At 47.6% G+C, this 13,701-nt stretch overlaps 1 protein-coding gene across 4 annotated transcripts in view; it reads left to right on the top strand.

The window, feature by feature from the left end:
* MTSS2 (MTSS I-BAR domain containing 2) overlaps positions 1–13,701 on the top strand; it is a 271,361-nt gene that overhangs the window by 211,597 nt on the left and 46,063 nt on the right. For all 4 annotated transcript variants that reach the window (XM_029609227.1, XM_029609225.1, XM_029609226.1 and 1 more), the window contains 3 exons: positions 1,203–1,310; positions 6,155–6,252; positions 7,405–7,531. In XM_029609227.1, the coding sequence (XP_029465087.1) occupies positions 1,203–1,310; positions 6,155–6,252; positions 7,405–7,531 (333 nt within the window). The remainder of the gene's footprint in view (positions 1–1,202; positions 1,311–6,154; positions 6,253–7,404; positions 7,532–13,701) is intronic.

Raw genomic sequence — 13,701 nt, 5'->3', positions numbered from 1 at the left:
GATTATTAATTTAAAGAAATTCTTCCTGTCTATCAGACAGGCCCTGCCAGAGCTAAAAGTCCCTGAGAATGAAAGTATTAAACCTCTAGTGCCTAACCTCCCCACTACTCTGGCTTAGATGTATATTTAAAAGCACTTGCATAGGCATAATAATAATCTTGTCTCTGAATGAGCGGTATATAAGAAATGTGAAATAAGTAAATATATCAATTGACCTGATCATACCTGATCAGTGTCTACCCCTCATTCAACAACCGCATATCTAATCAGGAATATCAGCAATGAGGTGCTGTGCAGAATGCATGTTTTCTTTCACTTGGTTGTAGGGCCCTCCAGGCATCCATTAACCCCAATTCAGTCACACTTCCTTTTATATATTTACTCAGTTCCTTTTCTCTTTTATTTAACAGTACTAGAGCCTTGATGATGCAGGAGAAAGTCCTCTCCAGTTAAGACTATTCCTTCCCTTCTAAACTAATCAGTTTCAAAACCCTTTGGAAAAGTGGCTTGGCCAAGTTTGGCCTTTGCAAATTCAAGAAGCTCTGGACTAGCATATAACAACCCTCTGAATCTATCAGTTATCTGGCAAAGAAAACTGATCTTGGAGATGAGAATGGCATCTCCCTTTCTCCCACATTCTAATGTTTTTGCCTGACGATAAAATAATTCACCCACTCACTTCATTCTGATCTTATTGGGCTCAGTCTCTATTGAAAGAACACTACTCTACCAGTATTTTTTTTTTAATAGTAGTAGCAGTTTTTTCCTCTTGATAGAATTGTTCAACCCTGGAACACATCCTATTACAAGGCATCTACACGTACTCCCAACATGTATCGCCACCAAGCTCCCAGGGCAGGAAGCTAGAAAGGTGTCGGCAGCATGCCCATCTCCTGAACCAATTCACCAAGCAACCCCCAGAGACCCTTTCAATAGTTTCCCAGAAATAGAAATAAACTATTTCTCTGACCTCCGCCATGGAAGCCTCATTCCACCCCCTTCACCAATTCCAGCTTCCTTAGTTCTCACCTGCACGAGGAATGTCCAAAGCCACTTCTGGTGATCAGCCTCTCAACCAAGAAATTAGACGAAATACTTGAAAAAAGCACACCTGAAAATATTAGTTAATTTACTGGCGGCGGCAGCTGGTCCTGTGTGGCGTTATGGACTGAGGTGCTGACTTTGCTTGTTCTTGTTCTCAGAATGGAGAGATCCACATGCTGGGGGAAGTCACTCACCTACAGGGAATCATCGATGACCTAATGGTGCTGACTGCGGAGCCCCACAAGCTGCCACCTGCCAGTGAACAGGTGAGGATGGAATTTTGGGATCGGTGGCTTTCTTTTTTTTTGCTTTACCTACGGACTCCAAGCTCCCTCCCTCCCTCCCGTCCCCTGCTACTTTCATGTTAACAGATACATGACTGATGAATCCTTGTTACAGCCTAATGGCGTGATTGAAAACTTTAGATCTTTCTCAGAGGAATTATTAAAAAAAAACAATTTGCAGTTAGTTGCAATGTAAGTTAACAAGGCAAACTCCTGCCTTCTCTTGGCACCCCACCAAAGTATAACAGTTGAGCTGCAGTATACCTGTGCTGATAACACCGATCCTTAGTAGATAAGCAGTCTCTGCACATGGTGACACTGTGGCAAGAAAGCGGGTGTTTGTAGTTACGTGTACAGATATGATAACTGGACACGTCTGAATAAGGTGGACTTTGCACTCAGAGAGTCTGTCTTTCAGTGAATAGGTGTAAGATGTATAGTGAGTGGGTGCTGGATTGAGGGCATCAGTGCTTAGAGACAGTCATTCTCAACCTTTTTTCTTTTGGGACTAAACTGACAGATTATGCTCACATGTGACACTGAACAGAGGGGGATAAATATAAATATACACTCAGCATCCTCTACCCCCCAACAATGGGTGCAGAACAGAACTGTGACATTTCACCATACAACTCACCATACAAACAAGTTACTCTGATTCTGGTGTCATCTCAGTAACAGCAACATCAACACCAAAAACTTTGTAAAATAATACAAAACCTGAAAAAAAAACACCCCATGCAGTGCATGTGTAGCAAACCAACTTGTAGGATTCAGACAGCAAAAGCCCTGCCTATGAAAAAGCAGCAGTGCACCACCAATGCATGTCCTACTGAAAAAACAGAACAAATAAGTATAACTCCCAATAGGGTACATAAAATGACGAGGGGGGAATTCCCTATTGTTTACCGGTAATTCCTTCTATCTTTTGTGGGGTTCATGCAGAGAGTGAAGTCGATCTGATGGGGACGGCATGCTTTTCCCCAAACACCTCTTTTGCTATATGGACTGGGGAGAGGTTCCCTCACCCTCCTCCATGGTCTCTGACTCCATCCAAAAAAAATCAAGCTGACTAAATAATAGACATATTTTCTCAAATTCCAAGACAACCAACTTGCAATTTTATTTTCTGTTATGTCCAGCCGGCCAAGAACTATTTGCAAGGATGAGAAGGTGTTTCACAAGATACTGAACACATCAGACGATCATGGGCTTCTATATCAGCACATCCCATAATCAGAGCTGAACATAAGAGTTGACCAGATTTCTTATCCTCTGTCTTTTCTCTCCTTCAGCCCTAAGAGAGGATTCATCTTTTTTTCTTCAGGCTTACCCGTATTAAAATGCTCAACCAACGGGCACCAAATAAAGAAACACAATATTCCATGACAGTACAATACACCATCACTTTTCCCAGGGCGCCTTTCACACCGCACACTGGTCTGGACCTCTGCATTCAAATCTCCACATCGCCATCCTTCGGTGCTGGTTTCCCTGGACACAGCATTGGCAAGGTCATCTTGGGGCAATGCCTCAGTTTGGTTCCCCCCGCCCCCTCACCACTCTGTACCACAAGTTTCTTCCCTGCTTGGCGCATCCTGCTGTGCACCTTTTGGGTAGTTCTCTGGGAGGAGGACCGCACCACGCCACTCTCCGGCCACTGGCCTCTCCCCTCCACCACTATGGTAAGTTCCTCTGAGGGAGAAGGAAACCTTCTTCTTTCCAGGTTCCCCTGCCCCTCATACACCAAGACTTCTACTTCTCCTTTCCCCTAAGAGGAAAGAACTCACTCCTTGCCAGTCCGGCACTCCTCTGCTCCTGTCTAACCATGAAGGGGGCAGACTCCACGCCGCTTTTACTTGGCCTCGGGCCTCTCCCCTTGAGAGGGAGAGCCGCTATAGGGTCCCACTCCCCTTGAAGGGTCCCTGGCCCTACCAGATACTCCACCAGATTAAATGCATGGAATTCCCCGATCCCCACCCTACTCGCGAGAGGGCAGGGGAAGAAAGGGCAAAAACCTGCCGAAACCTTCTCTCTTTTTACTGCCCGCTCTCTAGAGTCCGCCAATAAGATAGACCCAAACTGAACATACACATTTTTTCCCAAAGCACCTTAAACCAATTTACATCGCCGCTCGTTCACTTACAGTGCCATCCAGTGGTCTGTTTAGGGTACTACATGATAAACTTCAACAAGTCAGAACATGATGATGCCAGGGTCTCACTTCACCCCATAATACAAGAATCAACCCTAAGGGGTTGCCACATAAGACTAATACAAATTCCCACAAACCAGTAAAATACCTCACCTGGGTCATACAGACAGACCGACCATCCACAAATGACAAATTACTGGAATGGAAACCCCAAGAAGCCCCTCTGCATGCAGTGCAAAAGTGGAGAACTAGAAACAGAAATACCTTTCCTCCTACACTAAGCAAAGGCAGATGCACATTCCCAAAACTGACATATTATGGTTTTCAATGCCCCATCAGCCCTCACTTCTCCCAATTACTCGTCATTTTCAATCAACCCCTCACATTCACATCCCTGCCCAGCAATCCTCCCCCCCCCCCACAACTGCATCCTCTTCTCTGTGCTCCCTCTCTCCCCTTGCTCTACTGCTTTGCTCCCTTTCTTCTCCCCTTCCCAGCCCAGCGTACCCTGGCCACCTCTTTTCCATCCCTTCCTGCTTAGCATCCCTCCCCTCCCCCCACTGCACCTCTATCTCTCCCCCTGCCCAGCAGTTCCCACACCTCCTTTTCCCCACCACTTCCTACCCAGAAGACTTGTAAATTCTGATCTCCCCACATTTCCCTGCCTATGGGGCACCGTCTCTCTCGCCCCCACCCCTCCCCCTTTCGAACAGCACCCAGACCTCCTCTGCCACTCCTCTGCTACCCCACCATGCCCAGCAGCCTGTGGAGACCCCCCTCCCCCCCCAACTCAGCCAACTCCTGATCGCCTTCTCCCCACCCCTCCCTGCCTAGCAGCACCCACACCCTCTCCCTCACCACTCCCTGTCTAGCAGCATCCGTGCAGCAGAAAAGCCTTCAGTCCAGTTTCCCTTCCCTCCTTAACAGCAGCAGATGAGGGCAAGAAGCATTGGGGAGAGGAGGAAGAGGAAACAGCGGCAGCCAGAGTTGGCATTTGGATCTATGTACGCAGAGCCCGCACCTCCCTCCCTCGTGCTCCTGTTATGCCTGGGCCCGGCGGGGTGAGGAGAGCATCCGCAGCCTCACTGCCAGGGGTACTTGGGAGAGGATAAACATGGTGTCCTGCCTGGCTGGGAAAAGCAGGACTTGGCAGTGCCTCACTCTGATCTGGGGTGAAGGAGGAGGGAATAGCCTCACAGTGGGCCGGGAAACGCGAGCCTCCTCCTGTCATGCCTCTGCTAAAGGAAAAGTCCGCCGTCCCCTGCCCATGTTGATGAGGAGAGAGCAGCCTCCTGCTGGCCCCTCGACACACCAGTTGAGAACCCTCTGCTGTAAGTCATACACTGAGTAGGTGCTAGCGTGACGAGTGACAGCTAGGCCAAACTCTTGGTTAAAGATGTTTGAAACAGTATCAAGGGATGAGGAAAAAGATGTTCCACCCTCCATTTTGTAGTAGCTCCGTAGTTTCTCTATTGCGTGAATGATCCGACAGGGTGATTTATCTCTGGCGAGACGGGCTCCCAGACTACTGTGTGACGTGGCGGCCATTCTTTCACCTGGTGGAGAGTGGCGCGGCAGAAGCTTGTAAACCGCACAGCTTAGCTTCCTTCTTTCTGCGCCATAAGGTGACATCAAGACTGACCATTCGGCAGAGGAACATGAGGCAGCCTCTGGGCAAGGCTTTTATTTGTAGTCCACATGCATGGTAGAGTTTTGCCTTGCTGCCACTGCCAAGGTTTTGAAAGGGGACTGTGGAAAAGGAGAGTACCAGTGTTTCTGTACCCTAGAACAGTTCTTCCCTGCTCTTTATGTGTCGTGGCACTAGCTTTACTTTGTCACATTATACCATCACCTCTCCTCTCTATCTCCCTCCCTTCCCCCCTGGCATCATCACCTTCCCTGCCCTCTGGCCCCCCCCCCCCCCCCCACCCCATGACATCATCACCTTCCCTCCTGCCCACCACCCATTCACTGCATGACATCACCACCTTCCTTCCCTCCTCTTCCATCCCCTTGTTATCACCACCTTCCTTCCCTCCTACTAGCCCTTGATATTATCACCTTCCCTTTCCTCCTGGGGGGGGGGTTTCACCATCAGGCTGCAAGAGGAATCGGGCAAGCAGTCTTGATTGCTGCTGCCTTCCCCCCTCTCCCGCCAGTTTCCCTTTGAAACTGGAACTATGGGGGCGCTGTAATCTTGCAACACTCATCAGCCCCACACGGTTCCGACTGCAGAGGGGGGGAAGCCCGTGGTGCTCCCTGACTTCTCCTGATGGCCGGAGGGGATAGCACAGAGGATGGGGGAAAGAGAGAGACGGATCGGGACTTTGTCACTGGCAGCAGCAGCTGTGATTGTTCCTGTCTTCTGCCTGCAGTGAAAACATTTTGCAGCACATCTGAGGATTTTCTCCTTGGTTTGTAACTACTGATATTGTCTTCCTACATCTTCACGTGCACGTGCTGTTCAGTGTCTGGCAATATTATAGGGGTTTTTATTTTATTAAAATTGAATAAAGATGTGGAAAATATATATATACACTTAAAACAGAGCAAATATACGAGTCTGTAAGAGGTATGGTGATCTACTCTGGTGAGATGAAGTGTTGAGGATTTGGGTCAGAAGATGACAAGTTCCCAATATATTTAACCTCTCCTCTGACTCTTCTTGCAGGTTATTAAAGATTTGAAAGGATCTGATTACAGCTGGTCATACCAGACTCCACCATCTTCGCCCAGCAGCTCGGGGTCCCGTAAATCGAGCATGTGCAGGTAAGGGGAGCTGCAAGGCATGCTGGGTGGGTGGGATGGAGGAAGCGAGCGAGGCAGCACTTCCTGGTCATATTCTACTGACTTACACCAGCACAGGTGGCAGGGTACAAGTCTACAACTAACGTCTCCATCCCTCACCTCACTGCGGAGAGCAGCCATAGAGTAAACGGCTGTACTCTGTTACCTGCAGAGCCCCATCAGTGTGCACAGTGCAGTACAAGATAATACAAAATGCTGTGCCTCAAGCTGAGTTTATGCACTGTACTGATAAAACGGAAGCCCTCTTTCCAGTGATTTGGAGCCCTCGTATATCCCTGCTGATTTTCAGCTTTTTTGTAGTGCTATTTCAGTTCATTTTAAACCTATTAATTAGCAATGAGAAACGCGTGCACTTTGCACCCACACTAAAGCGTAACCTATGTCTGGGCAGTGCTTCTCACTGGCAGTTCACAAAGCGTTCGGGCTGATGGGCAGCTTCCCTCCCCTCCCCCCACTGCATTCACTGCATCCACAACCCCTCAGGCAGTGCAGACTGTATCCACACTGTAGAGAGCCTTCTGCTGCCTGGCAGTGCCATTCGTATCCATACTGAAGGGGGATTCCTCGAAGCAGTGGGGCTGCTGCATCCACACTGAAGGATGCCCCGTCCCTTCCCCCAAGGATTATAAAGCAACAGTGCAGTTCGAGCGAGGGTTGAGAGGATGCGGATGCATCTGCAGGACGAACCATCTGATCAAATCCTGAGTTTTCTGCAAAGAGAAAAAGAAAAAAGCAGGTTTCTCCTTCCTCCCATTTCTCCCTGTTCCTCCTGCTCCGGTTGACACTCTATTCTTTAACTTGTGTCCTCTCATGTAGCTACTTGTCTGAGTCACACCTTTGTCTTAAACTGTCTTTTCCTTCCTTTTCCCCTTTAAAACTCCTTTACCCTGAAAACATGCATTGTTTGTTTATCCTGAATTATCGCCATTGCCAAATTTCCATCCCCTCCCCTCCCCCCCCCCAACCCTGTTTCTTTTCTGCTTCTCCATCCTGCCTCCCTCCTCTCCTTTCCCTCCCACCGCCCATCAGCAGTGTTAACAGTGCAAAGGGTGCTACGTCTTGGGCCAGCGGTTCTCACACATACTCACCAAGTTCCACCTATCGCTACCGCAGCCTGCCGCAGCCAGCCAGTGCCAGCACCCGCCTGTCCAGTGTCTCCTCGCACGACTCTGGATTCATCTCCCAGGATGCCATGCACTCCAAGCCACCTTCTCCGATGCCCTCCGACATAACCAGCCAGGTAAGCAGGTGCTAGCGAGCGCACCTAGCGCAGCATGCTAAGCTCCGGAAGTCAGGGGGGGGGGAACTGTCCGGGGCTGCGCGAAAGCAGCAGGGAGATGCAGGCAAGACCTGGCGAGAAAGGCAGTGAAGGAACACAACTAAATCTGCATTTATTTTAGCACAAAAATAAACAGGACAACAACACGGGGTGGCAGATGAAGTTCTTGCTGCTCCAACTTCTGTACGCCTTGGAGTTGCACTGTTTTGTTTTTTTTTCGTCTGATGTTGCCTCAGCTTTGAGATACCAGTCACAGTCTGTATGTTATATCGGTGTCAGGTTCTGAGGGCATATACCAGCACATTTTTTTGGGGGGACCTTCCTGCCTGGTCTATGGTGTGAAGATCTACTCAAGCCCATTCAGGCCTAGCTAATTACAATGTTGACTTGCATAATATTTGCATAAAGTAAACCATGGATATTACGTATTTGGGTGAATACTTAAAAGTGGGCATCTTGGTGCAAACTCTATAGGAAGTTTTTTTTGTTGGTTTTTTTTTTTACCTATGAGGTTTGCACCAATAATCTTCTGCTAAGAATGTAATCCTAATACATGCTGTACACTGATTTCATAGTATTGCTACCCATACAGTTTTGCATTGTTCAGTTCCCAGTTTTATATTCTGACATCCACTCTCACCCCACAGGCGTATGTACTGCAGTTGACATCTTTCTTTCTAATACCCCTTGTACTTTTTCTAGGACGAAGGCAGAAGAGCAAATGGAAACAAATAAATGATAAAATTATGCCAGTAATTTTGCTTTAATTATTGCATAAGGGAAAATTGCACACAAATATTTGTGCCTGCTTTCTCTGCACACAGGTTTTTTTGGCACCAAACTACATAGGTAGTTGAATAATCAAAGATATGCACATAGTTCTTCTCTGCCCCAGCCCCAGCCGACTCTGCACATACATTGTTGAGAAACATGCATACTGTTACATGAATGGAGGATGAGCAATAAGTAATGAGCCCACGTCTATAGAAAAAACACTGTTTTACCTGCAGACATGCCCTTGTTGTGTTTGCACTATTTTAGTGTCCCCAGCCTGGTCCCTCAGTTGAACAGCTGCATTAAGCTTGAATTTTACATGAATAGAAAAACCAGCCTTCCTTGGTTACGTATTCCCCTGGATTTCAACGTTGACATAACCCAGGATTTTCTCTTGGCATTCCGAATTGGGGTGATATTAGCAAAAGTTCAGATCTGTTTTGGAGAGGAGGGAAGGACTCCCTGGTGAAAGTCACAGGTGTGGGAAGAGGGAAGGGAGTTTGGTGATGAAGTGAGAGCACATGCTGGTGCCTTTCAGACTCGTGGCCTGATTCATTGACAGGGGAATTTTCAAACTTTGCAGACATAAAAATTAGCATTTGCATGCATAAATAGCACATAAGCAAATTCATGCTATTTTCAGAACTGCAACTTACATGCAAGTAAATCAGGGTCTGTGAGTAACTTTGTGCATGTAAGAAAGGGGCATTCCAGAGCGGGGCCAACATTTACACAAATAAATTGCTGTTTTAAAATTTGTGCGGTTTGTGGTTTTTATATTTGCAAGCATTTGTGTGCACATTTATACTTATATTTTATATCCTTTCCGCACTGGTTATAAAATACAGTAACAACTTTACATGCACCCATATACACACGTAAATAGGTGCATGCAAGCAGTTTTGAAAGTTATCCTCCCTGGTTTATCTCCAAGGACAAACAGGATGGTAGTCCTCACACATGGGTGACATCATCATATGGAGCACGATGCAGAAACTTTGACTAGGCAAACTAAGCTTGCTCAACATGCCCTATACCATGCGTCCTCTATACCATGCGTCCCTTCTTCCATCTCTTCTTTTCCGTGGTGCTGTGAGCCTTGGGGTTGATTGATCTCTTAAAAATTTTGTTTTTTTGGCATAATGGAAAACTACTTTTTCTCAATTTGTTTTTCTCTGTTCCGTCGTCGAGTCCCTCTTGGTGCCTTCCAGTAGTGTCCCTAGTCAGGGTTTTTGATGTCTTTGGGTAAGTTTCCTTTCACAGTCGATTCCCCCGTGGTGGCAGTGCCTCGGTGACCGCTGGTCATTGACACGCGCTGCCACCATTCTGTCCTTCGGCCCTTTTGTTTCGCTCCATCATGGCCATGTCCAGGTTTCGCCAATGCCCCCAGTGCCCGCGTACCATGTCAATCACCAATCCGCATGAAGTCTACATCCTCTGCCTTGGAGCATCACATGACGTCTGGAGTTGCCACTTGTGCGACCAGATGACCCTGAAGGGATATCGGCTTTGACTTGACAAGATGGAGCACCTCTTCGGGTCGAAGATATCTGACCCATCGACGTCTGCATCAGCAACTAAGGACCTCGGACCCGCACTGATGGATACCTCACCATCGACATCGGTGGGGCCGTTGGTTCTGTCAAAGTTGCCGGTGGACAGGGGCACCGGAGACCAATCACTGTTGATCTCCTCCAGATCGAGGACACCAGGTTCATCGCCTTCGACCTTGGCACCGGGGAAAGACTGGGCCAAGCATCATGGGAAGACCAAGAAGCATCGGCCCTGGTCCCCATCAATGTACAGTGCCAGACACAGGGATGCACTGGCTTTTGCCATGATGCCCCCCAAAACAACCCCTTGGCGAGAAGCGCCAAGCCTACATCAATGCCCAGGGTCCACAATGGTCTCCACCAGTCCTGGTGCCAGTCGCTGATCCCCCTCGAGGGACCAAGGAAGATCTAGCCACCCATCCTTCCTCCCAGTCAGTGTTGGCATCTGCAATGTTTGAGGAGGAGCTGGAGCGTCGAGTCCAACTGACGGGTGGAGCGGGCATTGCAGAGCCATGATCCTGTGGCACCGACAGAATCGGAGCAGGTACTGCTGTTCTTGTCCTGCTTCTGGAGAAGCTCAACGTGCTCATCAGTTCCTTACCGACAGTTGTGTTGTGTTAACCACGGATACATCTACCCTGGAGTGGGGAGCTCATGTGGATGGGCTCGGCACCCAGGGCTTATGGTCTGCTCAGGAACGTTTCTGTCAAATCAGCTTCCTGGAGCTCTGGGCAATAAGATATGTGCTATGGGCTTTCAGAGATCAGCTGTCCAACAAAGTTGTTCTGATCCAGATCGATAACCAAGTAGTAATGTGGTATGTCAATAAGCAGGGAGGCATGGGATCGTACCTCCTGTTTCAGGAAGTGGTCCAGATCTGGTCATGGGCCCTGTCCCACGGAATGGTGCTTAGAGCCATGTACCTGGCCGGGGCAGAGAATGTGGTAGTGGATAGGCTGAGTCGAGCCTTCAGACCCCACGAGTGGTCCCTGGACCAGGAAGTAGCGAATTGGATATTCCGCCTTTGGGGGAGCCCAGATTTAAATCTGTTCATGTCCCCCTGCAAAGGAAGACACCTCAGTTCTGCTCCTTGCACAGGATAGTCGGCAAACCAGCTTCGGATGCCTTCACCCACTATAGGGGCACAGGGCTTCTGTATGCCTATCCTCTGATTCCCTTTGTGGCAAAGACTATCTTGAAGCTTTGTGAGGACAGAGAGACTATGATTCTCATAGCCACTCATTGGCTGAGACAGATCTGGTTTCCACTCCTTTGGGAGTTGTCCATCCAGAGACTGATCAGTCTGGGGACTTCCCCAGTTCTCATCACGCAGGATCAGGGCAGGCTGCAGCATCCCAACCTCAGACCCTGTCGCTCACAGCCTGGATGTTGAGAGGTTAGTTCTGAAGCCGCTCGATCTTTCAGAAGATGTGTCTCAGGTCCTGATGGCTTCTAGAAAGTCTTCCACTAGGAAGTCCTATGGAATAAAGTGGAGGAGGTTTTCCGTGTGGTATGAGCAGAAGGCCCTAGATCTGTTTTCCTGCTCCACACAAAAACTACTTGACAACATTCTACACCTAGCAGAGACTGGCTTGAAGACTGTCTCCATTAGGGTCAATCTTAGGGTGACTGGCGCTGTCTACCATAGTGTAGATGGCACACCCATCTCTATGCAGCCTATAGTTGTACGTTTCATGCAAGGCCTGCTTCAAGTGAAGCCTCCCCTAACGCCTCCCGCTGTGTCTTGGGATCTCAACGTGGTGTTAGCTCAGCTGATGAAACCTTCTTTTGAGCTGCTGCGCACCTGTGACCTGAAGTACCTGACCTGGAAGGTCATATTTTTTGTGGTGGTCACCTCACCACGCAGAGTCAGCAAGCTGCAGGCCTTAGTGACTTATCCACTTTACACTAAATTTTATCATAACAGAGTCATCTTGTGTACGCATCCTAAGTTCCTGCCTAAGGTGGTGACGGACTTCCATCTTAACCAGTCAATCATCCTGCCAATATTCTTTCCCAGACCCCATTCATACCAAGGCAAACGAGCATTGCACAGTTTGGATTGCAAGCAAGCCTTAGCCTTGTTTCTGAGTGAACAGAAGCCCATAGTCAGTCCACCCAACTTTTTGTTTCTTTTGAAAAGAAAAGGTTAGGTGTTGCCATTGCCAAACAGACATTATACAGTTGGCTAGCAGATTGCATCTCCTTCTGTTATGCCCAGGTGGGACTGCATCTTGAGGGTCATGTCAAGACCCATTCTGTCAGAACCATGGCAGCATCGGTGGCCCACTTACGAGCAGTTCACGTGGAGGAGATCTGCAAGGCTGTGATATGGAGTTCCCTCCACACATTCACATCCCTTTACTGTCTGAACAGGGATGACAGACGTGACAGTAGGTTTGGTCAGTCTGTCCTCAGGAACCTGTTCGAGGTGTAGAACCCAACTCTCCCAACCTAGGCTCTTTGTTTGGATTCAGGCTGTCTCCTTCTCTGTTACCAACAGCACCAGTGTTGTGCCTGTAGGCACCTGGTTGGGTGTCTCTTGGTCCTCTTATGTGTAGGGAGCAGCTTGTAGCTAGGGTTTCACCCATGTGTGAGGACTACCATCCTGCTTTTCCTTGGAGAAAGCAGAGTTGCTTACCTGTAACAAGTGTTCTCCAAGGACAGCAGGATGTTACTCCTCACGAAACCCGCCCGCCACCCCGTGGAGTTAGTTTTCTCCTATTTTTATCATAATTCTGTGTTACGAGACTGAAGAGGGACCCACGTGGATGCGTGGTATAGGGCATGCTGAGCATGCTCAGTGTGCCTAGTCAAAGTTTCTAGAAACTTTGACATAAGTTTTCCATATTGGGCTCCATCTGATTATGTCACCCATGTGTGAGGGCTAACATCTTGCTGTCGTTGGAGAACACCTGTTACAGGTAAGCAACTCTTGCTTTCTCCCATTCTGTGTCTATAGTCACAGACCTTGATAAACCAGGCCCTTAGAGCTTACTGAGGATATCTGAATACTTTTTTTACTAACTAGATTTTGGAAGAGACATGAATCAGCAAAGCAATCATTTTAAATCTGCTCATTTGTTCTGATTGAATGCAAACCGGCATGATGTACCCACTAATGCCAGTATAGAAAAGCTCCTAAATAATAAATAAATAAATAAGTAAATGTCAAATAACAATGCTCATATCACAATATTCTTACAGGTGATCAAATGTAGCAGGTTTGCTTGTTAGATTCTATTGTAATCTACAAGTTTACAATGTTTTTCTCTTTTATCTTCATTTGGTGGTATGTAAGGCTATTGTGACACCATCATTATTTCATATTATGCCTTTACCAAGCTAGTTTCAAGATGGATTGCAGTCAAATTTATGGTTAACTCCTGCAAAACTTGTGACTCAGTTTGCAGTGAGTTAAGAAAACATGAGCGAGAATCATATTCAGGAGGGGCATATAAATAATGATTAGTCAAGCTGATAGAAGAGAGTCTCTGTTGCTGTCTTTATAAGAGTTGTCACTGTTTTGAGTGGAGTTTAAGGAAAGGCCTGGCTAAACAGCCAAACCTTAACTCTTTTCTTGAAGTTAAGATTAGATGTCTTCTCAAGGCATATGGATAGTAGTATCTTATTTCATAATTTTGGGACATAGCAGCTGAATGCGCAAAGTCTGGTACAAGTTAATCTGGCGGAAATCAGGGGGTGGGGGGAGAGGGAAAGAGGGCCATTTGGGAAGAACAAAGTTCTCATTTTGGGAGTGTAGGAGAGCAGAAGCTGGGAGAGATACGGAGTTGTTTACAGTTT

Source organism: Rhinatrema bivittatum, chromosome 7, assembly GCF_901001135.1.
Source record: "Rhinatrema bivittatum chromosome 7, aRhiBiv1.1, whole genome shotgun sequence".
Classification (NCBI taxonomy): domain Eukaryota; kingdom Metazoa; phylum Chordata; class Amphibia; order Gymnophiona; family Rhinatrematidae; genus Rhinatrema; species Rhinatrema bivittatum.
This window is presented reverse-complemented; position numbering and strand designations above follow the sequence as displayed.